The sequence below is a fragment of the Colletotrichum siamense genome (genome assembly GCF_013390195.1).
Source record: "Colletotrichum siamense strain Cg363 chromosome Unknown KSG_Cg363_contig06, whole genome shotgun sequence".
Classification (NCBI taxonomy): Eukaryota; Fungi; Ascomycota; class Sordariomycetes; order Glomerellales; family Glomerellaceae; genus Colletotrichum; species Colletotrichum siamense.
In genome coordinates this window covers 2,626,138-2,647,884 of record NW_023501019.1, presented here as the reverse complement: position 1 = coordinate 2,647,884, position 21,747 = coordinate 2,626,138, and the positions used below count along the sequence as shown (strand labels likewise).

Genomic DNA, 21,747 nt, shown 5'->3' with positions numbered 1-21,747 from the left:
AATAATATTAAAAACCTTTTAGTTATTATTACTAATATAGTAAAGATATTAATAATAAATTAAAAGAACTTTAAGAAAGTTTCTATATAGTCTATCTATTACTATATTAAGTTAGAAGTAATTTTTAGAAATTAATAGAAGTAGAGATTAAGCTTATCTATTTAAAGTAATATTTAATAATATTAGCTAATAACTTATTACTAATAGTAAATATCTTCTATATTTTTAGTATTAAAATTAATAAAAAGTATACTAGCTTATTAGTTTAATAATAAGATCTTATTAAGTTAATAATATTATTAGTTAAAATACTTTATAAAAATACTTAAAGCTTTTTTAATTTATTTTTTTTAGTAATCCTTATTTTATATATTTCTTAAATATAAAATATTATATAATAAGTATAAAATAATTATACTAAAGAATAATAATAACTCTCTAAGAAACTTATAGTAGTTAAAAAACTTCTATTATATTTATTTAATACTACTATAGAAGAAAGTTTATTACTTTTTATTAAGAGTTTTAAATTATAAAATAGATTATAAAACTAGTAATATTTAGTTTTTCTATATATAAATAAGTAAAGCTTAAATATTATACTAATAGCGTTAAGCTTAGCTAATATACTTTTAAGATAGCTATAATAGCTAAGAAGTATTTTTATTATTATTATTAACTCTAAGATTAATACTAATATTATAATATATCTTCTAGTTAATAAAATATAAAAGAAAATATTTAATACTTATTATAACCTCTTAAAATTAGCTATACTTATTATTAATACCTTAACCTTTATATTATTTTATTTAGTAATAGAAAAGTTTAAAGATTATTAAGATTTTAATAAAGATTTTCTAATTATTAATAAAAAATAAGTTTAACTTTAATATATATTACTTATTATTATTATTATTATTATTAACTAATAAGAAAGCTTAAATCTCTATTTTTTTATAGCTTTTTTAATTATTAAATATATATTATTCTAATAGATATTATTATTTAGTATAAATTAAGCTTCTTAATATAACTTAAAGAAGATTTAGAAATTAAAGCTATTATTAATCTCTATTACTACTTTTTAGTATTATTCTATTTATTATAAAGAAGTTTATATAAACTTAATAATATTCTAAAACTAGCTAATAAGTTTAAGATATTATTATACTTTTAGATCTTTATTATATTACTCTATAAACTAATAGTAGTTTAATTTAGTTTTAAGAGTTCTTTAATCCTTATTAAATAAAAAAGCTTAAACTATAAGATTAAGGATATAGCTATAATATTATATATATTAAGTTTAAATATTTATCTCTATTATCTTTAAGTTAATTTATTAATAGAAAGCTTAGAAATAAGTATTATTATTTATAATATTATTAGTAACTATTACTCTAATATAGTTTTAAATTTAATATTAGTTAATAATATTAATAAAGGTCTCTATAAAGCTTTTATTACTATAATTTCTATAATATTAAAAGAAAGCTAAAAATATAACTATAAAATACTTTTATTATTAATAAAGTAATTAGTAACTACTATAAAAGCATAAATATTAAGTAAGGATTATAAATTAAATAATAGATATATCTTTAGTATTACTAAGTAGAGTTTAACTATTATAAAAACTTTACTATATTAAAAGAAGTTTTAAAACTAATTTTAGATAGAGCTTTAGTTTTATAAGACTTTACTAGTAACCTCTATATTATAGTACTAAAAGATCTATTAAAAAGGATATTTTTAAAATAAATAGATAGTAAATTAGTAGAAATAATAGAAATAATATAGAGGTTTTTAAAAGTTATAATTTTAGTTTTTAAGATATTAATATTAATAAAATAAAGTCTCTTATATAGAGATAATATTAATATAAGAAGTAAAGAAGTAAGAATAATACTATTAAAGTCTTTATCTAATAAAAAAGAGATTCTATAAATATTATAGCTATTTTAGTATTATTAGAGTGTAATTTATATAGTTTAAAAGTTTAAAATAATATATTAAAATAAGTATTTTTATTTAGTAGTAGTAGTAAAAGCGTTAAATAGCTATAAAGCTCCTTTTATATTATATTATTAATAACTTTAAAAAGAGATACTAGCTTAGCTTTATATAATTTTAATAAAAAAGTAGCTATAGTACTAAATTTAGCTTAATTAACCTCTACTTTACTTCTATAATAACTACTTTTTAACTATATACTTCTAATTACTTATAATAATATAAAGTAAGTTATTAATTATAAGATTTAGAGGGGTACTAATAGTAAGAGTAGTTATAACTTAAGTTAAGATTTAAATATAAAGAATACTTAAAAATATATATATATTAATAGTAAATAAAGAAGTAATAATAGTAATTAATATTATAAGAAGTATAAATATATAAATATAAATAATAAAGAAAATATAAGGCCTCTAGCTGTTCACTATAATTTTTACTTACTTAGAGCGACAGACCTCCTAACTCTACGCCTCCTAATAATATATATAGCTTTTAGTTATATAATTATAACTCTCCTAACCTCAGCTGCACTTATATATATATATAACTTCACTATCTTTAACTTCACTTTAGTAATAATATAGTTTATAATTACTTAATTACTTAATTACTAACTACTAAACTATTAACCTATCCTCTCTCTTATATATTATTTATACTACTAACACTATCCTTATTACTACTTTACTATCTACTATTAGTCTTCTTATTTAATTAGGCTAGCTAACACCTTTAGTATACCTTATATTATTTATAAATAAAGTAGTATGCTGAGCTAATAAGCTTAGCAGTAGCTATACTATTATTAGTAACGCTCTCTCTATTTAGTATAAAGCATACTTACTAATCCCTATTAAGTCTAAGCCTAAGCTACCTCTATTTTAGTATTATAGAGAGCTTACGTAAAGAAGGGCTACTTTTTAGGGTAGCTAGAAATATATATAGCCTCTATATAGAGGTATTTAAGGTTATTATTTATTACTTTAATTATAGTATAGAGAGGGTTCTCTCTAGAAGTATTTATAAAAGCTCTAATTATAGCTATTTTAATAATATACTATTAATTAGTAAAAGAGTACTTATTAAATTTAAAAGTTTTATTTATTATATAGATATTATTCTATATAGTAATATTTTTAGCTATTCCTTTATAGAAAGGTATACTTTATAGAGGATTAATATTTTTATATATCTCTTATAGTATAAATATAATAAAGGATTTATTATAAGTTATAAGTTATTAATATAGGTTTAAAGATAAGGAAAAAGAAGAGGAAAAGGGATAAGTATAAAGCTTTATATATAATAATAGAGTTTTTATACTTCTAGCTATAAGAACCTCTTTTAATAACCTCTTTAGTTAAGAAGTTATCTCTCTTATAGTAGTATTATTAAGCTATAAGAGCTTTAGTAACCTCTTTAGCCTTAATATAATTAGCCTTACTATATATAGCACTACTAGCTTTATGCTATATAGCTAGCGCTATTATTATTCTATTAGTCTATTTAGCTAAAGCATATATTTAACTTTATATAGTAATATTTAGAGGGTTTGCTTATTAGTAGGAATATATAAGGTTTCTATACTATTTTCCTTAATTAGTAGAAAGTATAAGTTAAGGTACTTATATAATATTTCTAGAATTATGCCTATATATAGGGTGAATTTTACTATAATCTTTTTATAAGAGGGCTATATTATAACTATAAACTTAATAAAGAAAATATAAAATAATAAATATTTTTTATAAAAAATAGCTAATTATAATACTCTTTATACTATTTAAGTTTATAGTTATAATATAGCCCCCCTATAAAAAGACTATAGTAAAATTCACTTTATATATAGATATAATTCTAGAAATACTATATAAACACCTTAACTTATACCTTCTACTAATTAAGGAAAACAGTATAAAAACCCTATATATTCTTATTAATAAGTAAACCCTCTAAATATTATAAAGTTAAATATACACCTTAGCTAAATAGATTAATAGAATAGTAATAATACTAGCTATATAATATAAAGCTAACAGTACTATATATAGTAAGGCTAATTATATTAAGGCTAAAAGGGTTATTAAGGCTTTTATAGCTTAATAATAGCTTTATTAAACCTTTTAGTAAAGTGCTATAAATATTACTATAAGAGAGATAACTCCTTAACTAAAGAGGTTATTAGAAGAAGTTCTTATAGCTAAAAGTATAAAAACTTTACTATTATATATAAAGCTTTATACTTATCTTTCTTCTTTTTCTTTTTCTTTATCCTTAAACCTATATTAATAACTTATTATTATAACCTATAATAAATCCTTTACTATATCTATACTATAAGAGATATATAAAAATATTAATCCTCTATAAAATATACCCTTTTATAAAGGAATAGCTAAAAATATTACTATATAGAATAATATCTATATAATAAATAAAGCTTTTAAATTTAATAAGTACTTTTTTACTAATTAATAATATATTATTAAAATAACTATAGTTAAAGCTTTTATAAATACTCTTAAAAAGGACCTTCTCTATATTATAATTAAAGTAATAAATAATAGCTTTAAATACCTCTATATAGAGACTATATATATTTCTAACTACTCTAAGGAGTAGCTTTTCTTTATATAAGCTTTCTATAATACTAAGGTAGAGGTAGCTTAAGCTTAGACCTAATAAAGCTTATTAATAAGTACGCTTTATACTAAATAGAGAGAGCGTTACTAATAATAGTATAGCTATAAAGGTGTTAACTAGCTTAATTAAATAAGAAGAATAGTAGATAGTAAAGCAGTAATAAGGATAGTGTTTAATAGTAGTATAAGTAATATATAAGAGAGAGGATAGGTTAACAGTTTAGTAGTTTATAGTAATTAAGTAATTAAGTAATTATAAACTATATTATTACTAAAGTGAAGTTAAAGATAGTGAAGTTATCTAGTATAATGTGTATATGTAAGTGCGGCTAAGGTTAAGAGAGGGATGTGGTTAGAGACTTAGGAGGTTATTAGGGATTATGTGACTGAAGGCTGTGTGTATTGTTAGGAGGCGCAGAGTTAGGAGGTCTGTCGCTCTAAGCAGGTAAAAATCACAGTGAACAGCTAGAGGCCCTCTTTATACTATTTAAACTACTATAATAACTTCTATTTTTTTAAAAAGTTTTAAAAAATTATTTAAAGTTTAATATTTTAAAAGTAGTTTATAAAGTATTAATTAGATATAAAGATATTATAATATTAGTAATAATATTATATTTTAGTAACTATATATATTAAAATAAATAAAATACTAATTAATCTATAGTTTTTTATTAATTAGATCTATTTATAAATAAGATATTAAGTCTAATAATTTAATTAAAGGGTAATAAATTACTTACTTAGGTAGTAGTGATAGCGTTAACTTAGCCGATTAGCTTATATTACTTGCTAAGTGACTTGCACTTGCGGCAGCGCTGCTTGTCGGGTTGTTCCTCCTTGGCCTGAGGCTGTACTCGACGCTTCCTCCCAATCGCAGAGTCAGCTAGCACGCTGACATCGGCTCTCAATCGCACGAGAGGCATCTTTTGCACCAAAATTGGCTGTGACACAACCGTCGCTTGGTTGCTTTGCGGAGTCTGCCGTCGCGTTCAAGATCTAAGCATCAGACTACTCACACCAATCGGGTATTGGAGGCCATCCTGGACCGTTCGCTGTCGAATGCAGGACCCCAGCTCTGCTGGAGTACCACTGCTAGGTAACGTGACGAAAAAATCACTTAACGAACATCGCCATATAATTTGGGCTGATCAAGCCATGCCCCGAAGGCCTCTGAAAGCTCGAAACGCCGCCCGTCCGCATAAGAGAGCAACTCACAGGAATCTTGATGGATCGAGCACGAATTAGCCACGCTATTGGCACAGCTGGCTTCCATAGGAAATCTAGGGTGCTGTGAAGAAGATAAGCTAGCAACAAGACGATACCAGATCTGCAAATAAGCGCCCTATCCACGTATACTCGAACAGATTCTCATCCTGGGAATGATACAGAGCGGGGGGAAGTTGTCGCCAAGCACAGGTTTAGTTCGCGTCACCAGCGCCCGGAGCCGAGAGCATGCGCCACGGCTCTTGCTTACGATGCGTACCGGCGAGTGTTCACGCCTGTGACTTTTCCGCAACATCACTGCAGAGACTTGATCTGCGGACGTGTCTCTGCAATGATCTATTCAATTGGGCCGCGGTCCTGAAGGATCTAGACAAACATGAGGACAGGAAACCGTCATTGCCAAGTCACATTATTAGACTTTGATCAAATAAACAGAACAGTTTACATCAAAACGGGATGGCCCACTTGAAATTGGGGAGAGGATGGAATTGAGCGAAGGATCGCAAGGTAGGATTCCTCGGGACTGCCAAGATCGGGTCGTTGTTCCAGAGACCGTGACACAGCACCCGGGCGGACAATTCAGTCGGTGCGTAATTAAGAGCGCATAGCGACCTCCTCTCAGTCGCTTCATAGGGATTCTTGGCAGCTGCAATCCGTCAGCAATACCTCCAGAAATAATCCGGAGGATCGCGTGTAAGTCGACTGGAAACCTTACGATGGCAGGGCGTCGGGCATGTGGGGTTATGCCGGCAGAAGAAATATCTTAGCCCGGCCACCAGCTGAAAGCCGTGCCTTGCTTAGCTCTTTTCAGCGCATGATGCAGTGCGAGGTTCGGGGCTGTAGTGTGAATTGTGTTGCGCAGCTGCGAGGACAAGAAAAGTCCATTTGCTTGTATTAAGATTGCATGATGGGGTCGGCAAGTGGCACAAGACGGAGGCGTAGGCTGTTGACTCAGATCGAACTTTCGAACGGCCCGGGGGCGGTCCGGATGTCGCCGCGTCGTCCGGACAAGATGCGCCGATGGGCTTGTTGAGATCCGCCTCCGACCAACTTGTAAGACCGTGGCGACAAACCCAACGGAATGAACGCAGAGGGATATTGACGATCAAAAGCCCTTGCTGCAAACACTCTATCGCCGGCGAACTGTCTTAGAGTGTCTCTGGATGATGGGCATAGCAGACGGGTTGACGCGTGGGAGGTAGGTCACTGTCAGTCAAGCTTTGATGAGACGCGCAAGTACCCGTTAGTGGTTCAGTTGCGCAAGCGTGTGGTTGCTTCTTCTAGAATCGATAATCCAATTCGAGATGTCTAACCGGCGGCAGTGGAATATGGCAGGTGAGACTCTGACTTTGCCGCCATCGCGTCTGGATCATGACGCGATGGCCGGCAGTCGTGAGTCTCTCTCTCTGGCCGGTACTCGGTGATGCAGGTACAATGCGGGTGAGCAGCACCAACGGACAGTCGATTATGATCGGCAATGGGATGCAGGGCTTGAGCCTTGTGCATCTGGACAAGGTGAGTGCGAGCGAATGGTCCGACGCGCGAGGCAGGCCGGTCTTGGCATTGACCGGGGCTTGTCAAATCGCAAAAGTTGTCCGCTCATCGGGTAGGCGATCCTTGGGGGGCCCGGAGGAGCTGGCGAGTGCAGGTGCGGGCACGTCAGAGAACGCCAAAACGTTAGTACTTGACTTCTTGGAGGGGGAGAATGTGAAGCAGCCTGAATGGCAAATGAGATGATCGGCGAGGGACAGTATTGACAGAGGCGACTGGGTGAAAGGCGCAAAGGTGAGACTGAGAACAGACATCTCAAACGGCACGAGAAGCCGTACCCGTGCCGGTGCCTGATTCTTGATCAGATTGGCGTGCCGTGGCTGGCGGCCGTCGAAAGAAGGCGCCGCACTGGATTCGTAGGTCGATCGGGCGGAAGCCAAAAATAAGACATGGAATCAGACAGGAATTAAGAAACGGAATACTTGGCTGCCTGGTTGGGGTGGTGTTGGGATGAGTTGGTAATGTCCCCATGTTCCTGAATGGCCTCATGTGGTGTGCAAACAATGGGTGACAGCCAGCTGGAGCCTTCAGCCCGAAACCATGCTTCTGTGCCTGCATGCCAAGTGTCTTGGTCATTTAGCAGTGGGTGCTAAGACGGTGTAAGGCTCGCAAACCATTTTGGCGAGGCCAAAGGGCATTGAATTCAGCAACGTGTTTGCTTGGCCTTTCAGGTCGTGGTTCATTTTGCGAAGGCGCCGTACTCCGTACCTGCGCTGGCGAAATGCTGTGTCGCTGGGATAAATGGCAGTGTTGGTGGTCAGTGAGAAGAAGCATAAACATAAAATAGGTATCCCGACCTTGCCAGAAACGGAAACGCTCCGGTCGCCCACGTGCCTGCCTCTTCATCGACGGTTCCCCCAGGAAAGAGGCTGGTCAGGAAGGAGCAAAAGAGTGCCTGGGCAGGAACAGGAAGCATTGAGGGGAAGGACCACCTGCCCCTGCCCTGCCCTGGCCATGAGCAGTCAGGTCAAGCAACGGCAGGCGCGACACCGAATTGGCGGCAGTTGCAGCCAGGGATGAAAGGGGAAACTGCAACAGCAGCACGCTTTCCGCGGCCTGCACAAAGTTGGAAAGCACAACGGATGACCGACGTTGTTTCCTTCCCATCAGAAAAATAATCGTAAGGCTGATGAAACCAATCACACCCACGGAAATGCAACCCTCCCAACCAAACATCCAGTCGGGCAGTGACTACCCTCGGCATCGGAAGAAGGTGCGGTTACTGCTCCCGTACCTACCTAGTAGGTAGTCATCCATCCGTCCCGTCGCGATGCCCTGTGCTGCACTGCGAAAACTTCAGTTGGATATCCAATGCAACATCCACCTCTCCCCGCTGGTCGCATTCGCGGGGCCCCAATACGAGCGCAATCCCACAGATTCATACTTTTTGCAATCAATTTGACGTAGGACAAGACTCGACGGAGAAGTCTGTCAGCACGAAGCGGAGTACAGCATCCCCAAACAAGCCAATTCATCCACTCGCTCTACCCACACACGAGACACTGATGGACAGGGACAAGAACGAAGCGACCGGGGCTTTCTCGCGGGCGGCGGCACAGCAATCACTCAGTCAATCAGGACTTGCGACTCACGATTCACAACGCAGCCTGCATTGGCATACACCTCGCTGCTCGACTCTGCCAGTGCTGCTGCCTGCCCTCCTCTGCCTTGCAGGAATCTCAGACCCTCGGAGATGATCAAAATGCACATCGGCCTGGACAATCAAGGGCTTGCGCAAGTTGGACGACAGCCGGTGGCATCAACACCAACAGAAGCGAGAGAGAAAGACGGCCTACCATGACAAAAACAATCCACGAAAAGAAGCAATGGAAGACGCTAATCCATCGTTCGTCTCAAACACTCCCCCCAAGCTAAGATGAACGGCGCATCGACACCACGGACAATACCAGCCACGCCATCGCCGCACCGTGCTCACTGCCCCCTCCTGCGCTTCCGCCCTCAGTCATCTCACGCTGCAGGTACTGACTGCAGTCTTCTCTCAAGGGCCTCAAAGACGCAACCACGCCAGACGATCTCCCTTCTTTTCCCCGAATAGCGCCAAATCCCCTGCACGCTCGGGAAATACACCGCTGCCACGGGATCAGCTTTCCAATCCTCACAGGCACACTCGCATTCAATTGCAGATGCAACTGGGTTGGTCCCCATCTCACGATGTGCGACAGCGAGGATACTTGATGCTGACACCCAATCACAGCAACCGCGTCCCTTGCGTCAGTCCCCTTTCATACGACTCTAATGCGCCAAGTCCTGCACCTTCACACACCCTTCTTTCCCACGAGTTTGCCGGATGACATCGCCCAGCTGGGAGGACCCTAATACGACGCCCGAAGGAAAAGTACCGCACCTCGTCAAAGCCTCCAAGCCTCAACAGCATCCAACCAACTCCCACTGTTGCTGGCCCCGCGCCGCTCCCGCCGCCTTCCCTTCCACACAAAGCCGTTGCCGATGATCTCTTTGTCATTGTCCCCTTTATGTTACCCTGCCTGGCTGCCTGTCGCGATGCTCGCCGTCTTCCCTAAAAGGTACAAGCTCATGAGTAAAAAAAGGATCCCGGGTCTCTAGCGCCAAGTGCTTCGGGCGCACACCGTCGGGACTGCAATTTTGACGTCCAGTCACTCGGGTTGCCAATGCTCGTATTGTCTCCTCAACCTACTATTCCGGTCAGGGGCAGCACGCGAGGTCGTCGGCATCTAAGCAGCGCAGGCTCTCCAACAAAGGCCGACACGGTTTTCTTGGCCCTCATTTCTTCTTCGTCTAAGTCTCTGAAGACGATCCCACCAGAGTCCCCGCAGAGGGGTCTGCCCGGTGGAGGTTCCACGATGGCGCCGGCGCTGGCGCATCGACACTTGGGCCTTGTTTTCTTCCGCCCGTCTCTCGCACGACGTCAAGCCATAGCATAGCCCATAGCTCCCCCACGGATAGCAGTGCCTGCAAGTTGCAAGACACCTTGTTCATACGGACATCCCCCTTGCGTGCGATCCTCCGCTTCTGGGGTAGTCAAGACGAAAGCCATGTACCCTGTCGCCCCATCTCGCCCGAGGACTCGGCCGCCGTTGGGCGTTGCCCACGGACTCGGCGGTTACCTTCTACCCAGCCTTCTCTTCTCTACGCCAACCGGCAGGTTTGTCTAGCACTTCATTTCCCATTATCCCCGGGGCTTGTCATGCATTCATAAGGCGTGGGTGGGCACCTCCCTTGGCGTGGAAGGTTTAGATATAAGCGTATCTCGTCCCCCCTAGAAGGTGAGGCTGCTTCTGCGATACCTTGTCCACCATCACCTCAGTCATTCGCTTCTACCGCCTTCAACCGCAACGATGCTTGTTAGAGTACACTCACTTTCGCTCCTGGCGGCCATATTCGCCTCGGGAGACTTGGCCACGGCCATTCCCTTCGAGTCATCGTCTGCTCTGTCCACCAGAGATATCCCGCGTCCCCGTTTTGGAAGTGTCCCATATGGAGTCGATCTTACCCAGTGCACTGTGAAGGGCAAGGTCGCCCTCTCCTTCGATGATGGTCCAGGAGAATACACCGAGCAGGTTCTCGACACCCTGGAGAAGAACGGAAACATCAAAGCTACCTTTTTCTTGGTCGGCACAAACGGCAACAACGGCATCTCCAACGCCGCCTACACCCCGGTTCTGAAGCGCATGTTCAATGCTGGCCACCAGCTCGGCAGTCACTCATGGAGCCACAAGGACTTCGACACCATCTCTCATGATGAGAAGGTTGAGGAGCTTGTCAAGAACGAAGAGGTCTTCTCCAAGACTCTTGGTGTCATCCCCACCTACTTCCGCCCTCCATACACCCACTGCGGCAGCGCTTGCATTTCCACGCTGAATGACCTTTCTTACCACGTGGTAGGTAACAAACTTCACCGGTTTGATGTAATGTTACTAATGGCAATTAGATGGACTACAACTTGGATACCAAGGACTGGGTCGACAACGGCGTCAACTCCAAGCAGACTTACTCCGGCGCCGTCAACGGTGGAAACCCCGCAAGCGATTCCTTCATTTCCCTGGCCCACGACATCCACACCTTCACCGTCAATGGCTTCGTCCAGTACATGATCGATGTCGCAAAGGCCAAGGGCTTCGAGTTCACCACCATTGGCGAATGTCTCGGCGACCCGGCCTCCAACTGGTACCGTGACCCCAAGACTGGCGAGCCCTGGGGCGGCGTCAAGGAGGAGCCCAAGCCCAGCACGACGTCCAAGCCCGCTGTTCCTAGCACGACCTCTGCTGCCGAGACCAAGACCTCTGCGGCGGAGTCTGCTACTGCCAAGGCCACCCCTACCAAGAGCGCCTCCGACGACGACCGCGAGACCGAAGGCCCCAGTGGCGCCACCACCGTCAAGCCCCCAGGTGCCTCCGCTACCATCAACGGTGGCGCTAATGTCGGCCTCGGTCCCGTCACCCCGACTGGTACCGCCGGCGCCGCCGCACCCACCAACACGCCGACTCACGTGGAGGTCAACGCCGCCGGTCGTGCTGTCTTCTCCGTCGGTGGCGCTCTGGCCGGTGTCCTGGCCTGGGCCATGATGATCTAGTTTGCATGTATGCCTGGCTCCCCATCAGGCGGGAGGGAACATATATTCGTGTAATATTTTGGATAATCCTTAATCTGGCCGTCGCTAGGTCGATGCGCCCTGGGTTCCGGCTTTGCCGATGGAGATGATGTATGATACCATGCCTTTGTATGCAATGCGTACCGGATATAGATGCGAAAAGTTGCTGCCATTTGATCTGATTCCTGATTCTTGACATGAATTCTCGCCTGCTCATGGAATTGATGTCTATTGATGTAGCTGAGAGAAACTATCACAGCAGATGTCCGTAAGCGAATAACAGTATACTATCTCCATTCAAGTCGTCGAGAAACTTCTAAACGGTGCTCTCTTCATCTTCAAGTAGCATAAATAGCTGCGAGCTGCCACCATAACTTTTGTTGTGGCCAATCTCAGGCTACCAGGTTCTCTCAACTCCTCAGACGCAGATGTTTATCCTCGTCGCAGTGATTGTGGTTTTACAGTGCCGGTATGGCTGGAGGCGAGCGGGAGAAGTATCAGCATGCCCTCTCGCCTCTATGCGGCACGAATAGTTCTTTAATACCTGGCAAGCCCTAGGGATGGAAGTTGGTGGTGGTGTGGCATACGAGTGTGCGTGAATGTGTTATTGTGTTTGTGACACTTCGCGGCCTTCTTACGATGGGATGAAGTAAGGCAACCTACGCGAGCTCGATTGCTTGCAGGAGAAACCGGCCAACATGATAGCTTCAGGGCCTTTAAGTAGTCCGCGGCATGTCGAGGAGGTGACTTTTGAGACTATACGTGCGATGAAGAACGGGGGGAACAGCCTCTTGGGGAGGGGTATTCATTACCACCTGGTCTGAATCCCCAGGGAATGCTACAGGTGGACGGCGGAAGGGATACCTGGAAACTTCAGTGGTTGATCCAAAGAAGGCGGCGATGGAAACCTGATTCTATGGCTTTGATACTTTATCCAACCCATCCTGCTTGGAATGAGACTTTATCTGTGATTGAATACTGACAACCGACCATTCGATACAATTGTGTAGTGAGATTAAGGGTTCCATGGTGGCCTTAAATATCTCCTTCTCTACATTCTCGGGGGGGGTTTCGAGTGCGTGTAGGTACTTTGAATACCTCGCCTTCGAAATATGCCTTATGTCCGGCGAGTGGTATCTTGCTCCTCAGAATGAAAGCGCATACTAGTGCTCGCAACTTCTATATATTCGTATTTTCTGTCAACCCCTGGCAATTTCCCTGGCCGCCAATTGAGTCTGTGCGCCAAAAGATGTGTGTTTGTTTCGATGGTTAGACCCAAACCCTACGATGGAGGTATCTAGATCATAATCTTATCAGTAACGTGCGGGCTGAGAATAAGAGAAGATGTGATTTCTGTCGTCGATCATCTGTTTGAGAGTATTCCGAGCTTGGCGTATGTGATACGCTAGCTGTTCATACTTCGCTGAATTGCGAGGTCAGGCTGCCTCTCGAGATATGCACCGGTCGTGGGAGCAGCAGTACTTCGAGTCAACACGAGATACAATCTGCCTCAATGTGCACCATTTGCTTGCCGGCTGAAGAAGATGATGATTAAGTGAATTTATAATTGTTCGGTGATCTGTTCATTCAGACTGCAGGGGCGTAAACCCAGCAGACGAGATCTCATATTTGTCACATAAGTACCCTATGACGTCGAAATCTATTATGGCCTCAATTAAAGAAGCTCGTCGCTCAAGAGTTAGCACATGAGGAATTGCTATCAGGCTTGTTGGTCATCTTGAGTTGCGTGCTGGTTCAAGTTAGGTAATATTTATCACCACAGAACACGATGCACTTGTGTCTATTCTGCTAATAATGGCTGAGGGATGGGGAGAGATGACAGCCATGCAAGTGTTTCGATGGTGCAGGATGGAAGGCGAGGGCAGCTAGCTCACTACGAACACTTACTAGCAAAAGATGCTAATTGCTGCTGGCTTGCCGAAGCAGCCAGACACCGCGAAACAAATTGCTGTGTAAAAGGAGATCGATTGGAACGGGCTCTAATTATATACTCCCGCCTTAAGCTTTTAGATCTCAATTATGTCCGAGAGCAAATCAGGTCTCTCTATCAATAGCTTTTGCATACATAAGCCGTCGCTGGTAGCAGTCGTAAATATTGGTTAGCACACCATTGAGACCAATGCCAGAGGTCTACCCATAGGCAATCCACAAGATTGACGGTCCGTGAAGCGTTCCGTGAAATTACGACGTGCGACGGGCTTTTGCCACTGAGCTGTCTTTAGACTTGCCCCTTGCAACAGCTTCATTATGAATAGCTTCAAAGTGACAACTGTCGCAGCAGACGCGCAGAGACAGTTATGGGGGAAGAGTCTCAACATTCCTCACTCGTTCTTGCCACCTGGCTGAGGCAAGTGTGGCCAGTCTGCAAGTTGTAATCCACGGGTCCAAAATACCTTGCAGAGACGCCATTAACAATCTTTTCATAGATTGAGGGGTACACTCGACATGTAAAGACTTGGCCTTCAGTCAGATAGACGTTGTGGGTGAGAGAACTCATCGCCTATGGGTTCCTCCAAACAAAGATATTTTTGATATCAAGGTCGGCCATGAATGGAATGTGTCATCAGCAGCGAGATGAGGCCATTGGTTTGATGCGTTATACTATTCATCGCCAGGACCTATTCTTCCAACAGCTCCTAGGATAAAATCCGGCTCATCAGCGAGACGCTAGTTCAAGACAATAAGTGCGGCATTATATCATCATCTTCAACGTATCGCTTTTTATGTATACGAGTTGGTACACTCACAGGAGTCTCACGAAGGACAGCGACATGGGATGCCTGTGGGCGTTCGTAATCCGGGAAGATGCATCTAGAAGAAAGAGGCAGCACTCAGAAGTGGCGGCTACGTCAACAAACAACTCTCAGGCTTTTGAGAGGATTGTTACGACACCAAATGAGATCATCCCGTTTTGTTTGAAAAGCTGATAACTCAAGTTTCCATGTGGTTTATAAACGGCCTGCTGGTACCGTACAGAGCAACAGTTGAAATTCTACGGTGAGGCGGGCAGAGAAACCTCATGATGGCCGGAAGTTACAAAAGTATAGGTTATGAGATCAAACCAGCTACGAAGTCTCAAAGATAATGAAAGTCGACGCTGTAAATTTCGAACCGGGAGTCTTCTTCTGTCTTTAGAAGACTACAAAATAATAAGAAGAAACTACGCCATAGCGAAACGCTTTGTGCCTCTAGAGATCTAACCGCCGGACCTACCGTTTTGACCTTTGAGTGTACCGGGCGAATAATGACGAGAAGATGAGGGGAGTTATTCTACACCCACGGGCCATGAAAGTCACCACGGTACGGTGGCTTCTATGAGGACAGTTGAGATGTGGAAAAGGGGGTGTTAGGGTGCCTGACATCGTGAAACAACCAAAGAGTTCAAGTAGACAAGGTATGATTTGGTTCGAACTCATTGACCTTCCTAGGACAAGCAGACTTTATGAAGATGACACCGGCCACAGAGGAAACGAAACGCGCTCACTAGAAAGGCAACTTGTGAAAATGACTGCTGACGAGACCGCATATATATTGCAAAATTGGGGGCTAACGGTAATTCGTGAAGAGGACAAGCAATCATAGCAGACATTTTGGAGAATGACTAAAGTATCCCACATATTTACACCTCAAGAACGATCGCCAGCATGGCCTTTGTGGCCTGTCCGGGCACAGTGAACAAAGGCACTTTGCCTGTCTGATTTACTGTTGCCGCTTATGTGGTAATAGTCAAATACCCTGAAAAAAGTTGGGAGGGACAAGAGAACATCGCGCCACTCTGACAACCCTCGGTCATCAATGCAAAACCTCCATTCACAAGCAGAACCTATCCTGTATGGCTGGCGGCTTGATAGCCGCAGGCCTTTCAGGAGCCATATGGAACTAACCTTATCATCACGCATTTAAGGCGGGAGTAGTATATCGTGAGTGCACAGATATCGAAACCATCTCCATCTGCCCACTTCTTCTTTCTCTCCTGCCACTACTGGATTGTACATGGTATCTGCCTGGTCTCTTTCGCAGGTTTCGAGGTTACCTACGTATTGACGATGTCGTTATGCTCTACTGTATACTGTGATTGAATGCGACCTGCCATGATCGTTGTCCTCCTTGTGGCACGAATGGCGCCCAAGTTTGCCGAGTCAACAAAGCGGACAACGATATGATGTCCCCCTTGCTTGAGATATCGAGATCTCCTGATACATTTGAACTACGTCGTAAGCGAGCCTTCAGTGTTTCTCGTCCTTTCCGATGGTATAATTGACACCGTCGGAAAAGCCTTTTGAAACATAAAACCTGTGAATCCGCATTCGTCCTGGTCTGATCAGCCAAGTTACCCTTCCAAACCCTCAGCGTAGTCTTCAATCTTTCCCTCCTTCTACCACCCACGATGTTGCCCACATACATGTTCATAACTTTGCTCTTTACCTTTGGAGCCTTCGGTAAATGCCTCCGAAACGCGTATCTACCAGGCTCGTATAGCTGGCGGAATAGAAATGTCAAAATAGATTCTGTGTGCGCAGAATTTGCAGGCGATTTCTCCCCGGATCAATCCAAGGCCAAGTGCATTGAAGACAAAAGCGGCAGGAGATGGGACTTTGAATTGAAGGTTCGTCCATGCCCAAATGCGTCTACTTGCGACGTTCAGTATATATCGCCATCTAGCGCGATCAAATGACACCATTAACGCCGTGTTTGTTTTAACAAAAGCTCGTTCCTGACCTCATGTTGTCATAGTTCATTGGCAGCGGCCAAAAAAGTCGTCACATCAGCGAAAAAGAGTGCATGGGCGGCATGGAGTCCGAAGCCATAAAGTGCCGCAATGGTGGGCACACGAAATACACTAATTGGGAATACAAGTGAGTTTCAAGTTGGACATATCCATGAGCACAAGAAAGGATTCTGACGGCTTTTGGTAGGGTTGTGCCTGGGCAACGTTGGCCGGAGAAGGAGGTTGGCTGTAAGGGGTGACTGAGGTCACAGCGGCCTGGGATAAACAAAGCTCTGTTTGGCTCAAGCTGAAAGCTGTCCTGATTTGAACGACCTGTACGCTGGATCAAATCATTTTTCTTTCTCCCATGTACCGGACATTTGAAACATGGTTCCTTGATTTTTAGGAAAATAACACGACATTCGCTGAGGTTGCTGGCTATCAGTGCTCTTCGAGCAGAGTTGATTCGGGCTGCAGCAAGTTGGATCATTCCCGCAGCGCCTCGTGTTCTTTCCGCTGCTGCCTGGACTTCCCAGCCCACAATAGACAGAAAACGGCATCGCTCAACGCCCTCGCACGGGCCATTTCCTAAGCGATGAGTGAGCGCCCTTGCCCGAAATAATACCTACGTCGAAAAGGATAACAAGTATGTTCTACGTGGGAAATCTGGCTTCACCACGACTGCCTGGTAGATGTTGACACCGTAAGCACATGGAATCCTCATATATGCTCAATTCACCCCCATGTCTATGTTTTGGTAAACGCGCGTAGCCAACTACGTTACTGCCAAAAACAAGACACCACCCACCTTCATCATCAATTGGCGATAATCATGGAGCGAAACCGCCACCCTGGTCGTTGTCTCGGCGTACTTAAGACGCTAATCGTTGCCTTTTCAACCATACACTTTACAACCGCGGTAGAATGTTGGGGTGGTCTGTCAGAGTATCCTAACGTGTTTGTCATTGTGAGTCATTACCAATGTTGAAGTTGAGGGATTTTAGCTCAACCTGAATCAACAGAATATCGGACGCTCGCACTCGACTGTTGGGGCTGCGTGGCCCGGCCTCAGAAGGATACCGGATGGAAACACAAGTCTGTATAATGCGATGAAGAACTCAAAAACACAACCACTAATCCAGTACCAGAGTGGACGCCCTTCCCCGAGGACACAACCTTACCTGATTTCTTCCTATCTGGACAGGAACCAAATTTGCAGAGTGCTCTATTTGATTCAAGGTATTATTTGTCCCGAGAAGTGGTTCAGATATTGAAGGCTTATCATAAATAGCCACATGATTTGTCACAAAGACGAGCCGGACTTCTTCATGGCAAGGACGTTTGAAAACCCAACGCCGGACCCGAACCTTTTTGGCGGAAATTTGCTATCTAACGACACCCTCCTAGCTGTCCTACAACAATCCAAAAGGATAGCAGAAAGCTGGCTTGGAGAATCGTCAAAAACAACTGTTATTGCCGTCCCAGAGGCTTTGATATCTGATCCAACACGTGCAACTCTGAAGCAACTCGGCGAAGAGGTTGGACTGGACGTTCTCAGAGTTTCCAGCGCTCTTACATCTGCAGCCAGAGGCCATAAGTTGGATGTCGGACTCTACGACGAAGAACCCTTTCTGATCTTCAATATGGGTAGGGAGAACTTTGAAGTCTCGGTTATCAACATTGACCAGGGAGTTGTCGAAGTCCATTCCTCATCAATGGACAACCACTTGAGCCAAGCTTTCGGACCCTTTGCGTATGAACTCGATGATAGAGCCAAAGAAAACTCTGCCAAAGAAGTCATCGATCTCGTTGGGCATGTAATTGAGGAGGCTGATCTCACGAGGAGGGACATCCAACGGGTCATCATGACTGGTGAATATACACAGCATCCGGCCATCCGTGCTTTGCTGGAGGAGTTCTTCAACTACAACTCTTCAGTCGAGTACTTCGTCAACAACGAGTGGCACGACACAGTCACTCTGGGAACTGCCATGATTTCCAGAATTCTCACGGGAAGAGCATGCGGAGAAGTTCAATACATGTCTATGGTTCTTCCACGCTCCATCGGAGTCGGGATTGCCGGCGGTGTTACCAGCCAGATGGTTCCACGAAACATCCCCATTCCAACGGCGAAGATACTCAACTTCACAACCACTTTCGATAACCAGACAGTCGTCACAATTCCAATCGTACTAGGTGGGTTTGTCGCCACTGCGAAGAACCAGAGGATCGCCACCCTGAAGCTGGAAGGCATTCCTCCTGCTCCCCGAGGCGAGCCGGTCATCAGTGTCCGCATTGCCATCTCAGAAGATGAAACTCAATACGCAGCTGTACTCTTGTCGGCAAATGCAACTTTGATCGGCTCTCAAGGGGCTATCTCGATCGTTCACCATATGATTTTAGACGACTGGATTAGCTGGGATGATGACGAACTGTACCACCTTATCCTGCAAGAGGAGGCAGAGAAAGATCATCACGACGATATATGCCGAAGAAGTTCGTACCTCGACTCTGATGAAAGCACCCAAGTTTCGAATAAAGACTTTGACAATCTAGATGACTGGTGGGTGACGGATAGACTGAGAGCGAAAGCAGATGTGGAGAATGGACACGCTGCTCGTGCACTTTGTTTCTATGAGAAGGCATTACCTTACTTTCCTATTGGACATTCGGGGCTTCATCAAGAGATCAAGGCTTTATGGAAACAAATACCAGAGCGGATGGATCACAGTACATTTCACGGGCCGGAAAATGCATTTCGTAGTCGGTTGGTAAGCGATTGCTACCGTCAGTATCCATGACAGCAAGTTCATCATCTTAGCTGTGGAGATGATTGGTCTTTTGTATGTAGTCGGAACTCAAGATAACAGAAACTGCTGGACAATCTGAAGGCAATACATCGATACCACACCAGGCGTTCCACCTTCCACAAAACCCATCTGGTCCGACATACACTGAATACGCTAACTCATCTTTTCTCAATTTCCTCAATTTCCAGATCCTTAACGTCTGCCTCGGCCTCTACTCGCTCCGTGGGGAAGGGCTTCCGCCGCAGTTGAGCCCAAACCATCTTGTGAGTAGGCCTCATGAATAAAGCGTCCATGTCCTCAAGAGAAATTCCTGGAAATGGGGAGCATTAGCAATTATCATCCCAAGACATCGGGAACGTCCCAAGGGAATCATGCCTTTGGTTTCTGGGACGAATGCAAATGCCCAAATACCCATGCCGACCAGGATAGCACTAAAGAAGAAGTATGCTCCGTAGCCCAGATCAGAAATCATGTACGGTGTTGTTCGTGCGATTATGAACGATCCGACCCACGTGTCTGCTGTCGTGAGAGCTACGCACAGCATGCGGATGTCCAGGGGAAATATCTCAGAGCAGACCGTCCATGTAATCCCCTGTGGCTCGGTTAGCCGTCTGTTACAAAGCAACCTCCCTAGGTGCTTTACTTACCTGCCATGTAGCTGTGATAATGAACCCATGGATGTAAACACAAGTAATAGCGAGGTGTGCCCAGCCGTCCTTGGCGACAGGTCTTCCAGCTGCTGCTGCCTCGATGGGATTGGCTTTCATGACGTACGACCCAATGTAGAACATCGGGATATATCCTAAAGCCGAACCCCATATCATGCCTTTGCGTCGCCCAACCTTCTCAATGACGAGGACAGTAAAAGTAATCATACCGAGGGTCTTTGCAACTCCATAAAATCCGGTTGAGAAGAGCTTGGTAGAGGTTCCAGTAACTCCAAGTGTTTCGAAAATTCGCGGGGAATCTAGCCAAGTCGGAAACTTGTTAGCATAACGACATTGGCTGCTCGCAGCGATAACGACCCGGAGATAAAGCACGAGGCATATGAAAATATCCCGGAGGCACAGTCTCCTTTCCTGGGCTCTCCCACATATGTACTTCGTAGGAACTGTGGGGGATTCTTGACTTACAATACATAAGGATGTTCACACCAGTAAAGCTTTGGAGGAACACAAGGGCTAGTCCGATACCCAGGCGGTTCCGAACACCTTTCTGGAATAACTTCTTCGCCTTGGCGGTTTTGCTCATTTTCGTGGTGCTTCGTTGCTCAATCTGGGTCCGTATCTCGCCCATCTCATGTCTGATGTAAGAATGATCACTCGAAAGTCCGCGGATCATGGTCAGCACGCGTTCCGCTGACTCGTAGTTGTCGCCCTTAGCCAGCCACCGAGGGCTTTCTGGGCAGAACATCATGCCGACAAATAAGAGAACCCCTGGTACCAATTGGAAGGCCAGAGGAACTATCCACTGCGTCTTGGCGTCGTTGGCGACAATCTGATCGGTTGCGTAGTTGATCCAGAAACCGAGCATCCCTCCTCCTTGAGACGCAATCTCGAATATCCCGATTAAACGGCCTCGGATGGATGGTGGGGCTGTTTCGGCGATATACACTGGCACGACGAGGGCACAGGCTCCGATACCTAAACCAGCGACGGCGCGACCGCCAATGATCATGTTCATATTGCCATTAGAGGCTGTCATTACTGTACCACCAAGAAGGAAGACGCAGGACGCGATGAGTATGGCTCGTTTGCGTCCTAGTTTTTCAGCAATAGGGAAGGTGAAAAGCGAGCCGAAAAAGCAGCCAGCCTAGAAGCTATGAGGTTAGCTCCATTATCAGACTCAATGAGAGCAGCCTTGGAGAGGTTCGAGGATAGGCAACTTGCATAGAATGTAGAGACGATGTTGCTTTGGACTTCATCCCTCTTGGACTGCGTGGCATTGAGAAGTCCAAAGTCCCGGACGAAGGAGTCGAGAGCCATCGTCCCACCGATCACGGCACTGTCGTAGCCCACTGCATGGGTTAGAAAGTTTGATCCAATTCAATGGACAACGATGAAACGAGGTCTTACATGCTAAAGCTGACATGGAAGCCACAAGTGCAATGAAATGGATGCGCCAGTTCCGTACTTCCGGGGGGTCGTTCGTCCCCGAAGCGTGGGTGTTGAAGCACCCCAT

The 21,747-nt window shown here is 43.3% G+C and overlaps 3 protein-coding genes across 3 annotated transcripts; 2 read left to right on the top strand and 1 right to left on the bottom strand.

The window, feature by feature from the left end:
* Positions 1-10,774: 10,774 nt before the first annotated feature.
* Positions 10,775-12,009, top strand: CGCS363_v009683 (Chitin deacetylase; the record flags this gene model as incomplete). The annotated part of the gene is made up of 2 exons (XM_036641532.1): positions 10,775-11,317; positions 11,368-12,009. 2 exons carry the CDS (start codon positions 10,775-10,777, stop codon positions 12,007-12,009), a joined length of 1,185 nt encoding a protein of 394 aa, XP_036492703.1.
* A 5,579-nt stretch (positions 12,010-17,588) lies between these two features.
* Hsp70Bbb (Major heat shock 70 kDa protein Bbb) lies at positions 17,589-19,557 on the top strand (the record flags this gene model as incomplete). Its single annotated transcript, XM_036641531.1, has 4 exons — positions 17,589-17,723; positions 17,779-17,851; positions 17,905-17,995; positions 18,048-19,557. The coding sequence occupies 4 exons, from the start codon at positions 17,589-17,591 to the stop codon at positions 19,555-19,557; spliced, it is 1,809 nt and encodes a 602-aa protein (XP_036492992.1).
* A 167-nt stretch (positions 19,558-19,724) lies between these two features.
* On the bottom strand, positions 19,725-21,747 carry qutD-19 (putative quinate permease; the record flags this gene model as incomplete). Its single annotated transcript, XM_036641530.1, has 6 exons — positions 19,725-19,876; positions 19,978-20,158; positions 20,214-20,533; positions 20,700-21,378; positions 21,471-21,583; positions 21,642-21,747. The coding sequence occupies 6 exons, from the start codon at positions 21,745-21,747 to the stop codon at positions 19,725-19,727; spliced, it is 1,551 nt and encodes a 516-aa protein (XP_036492993.1).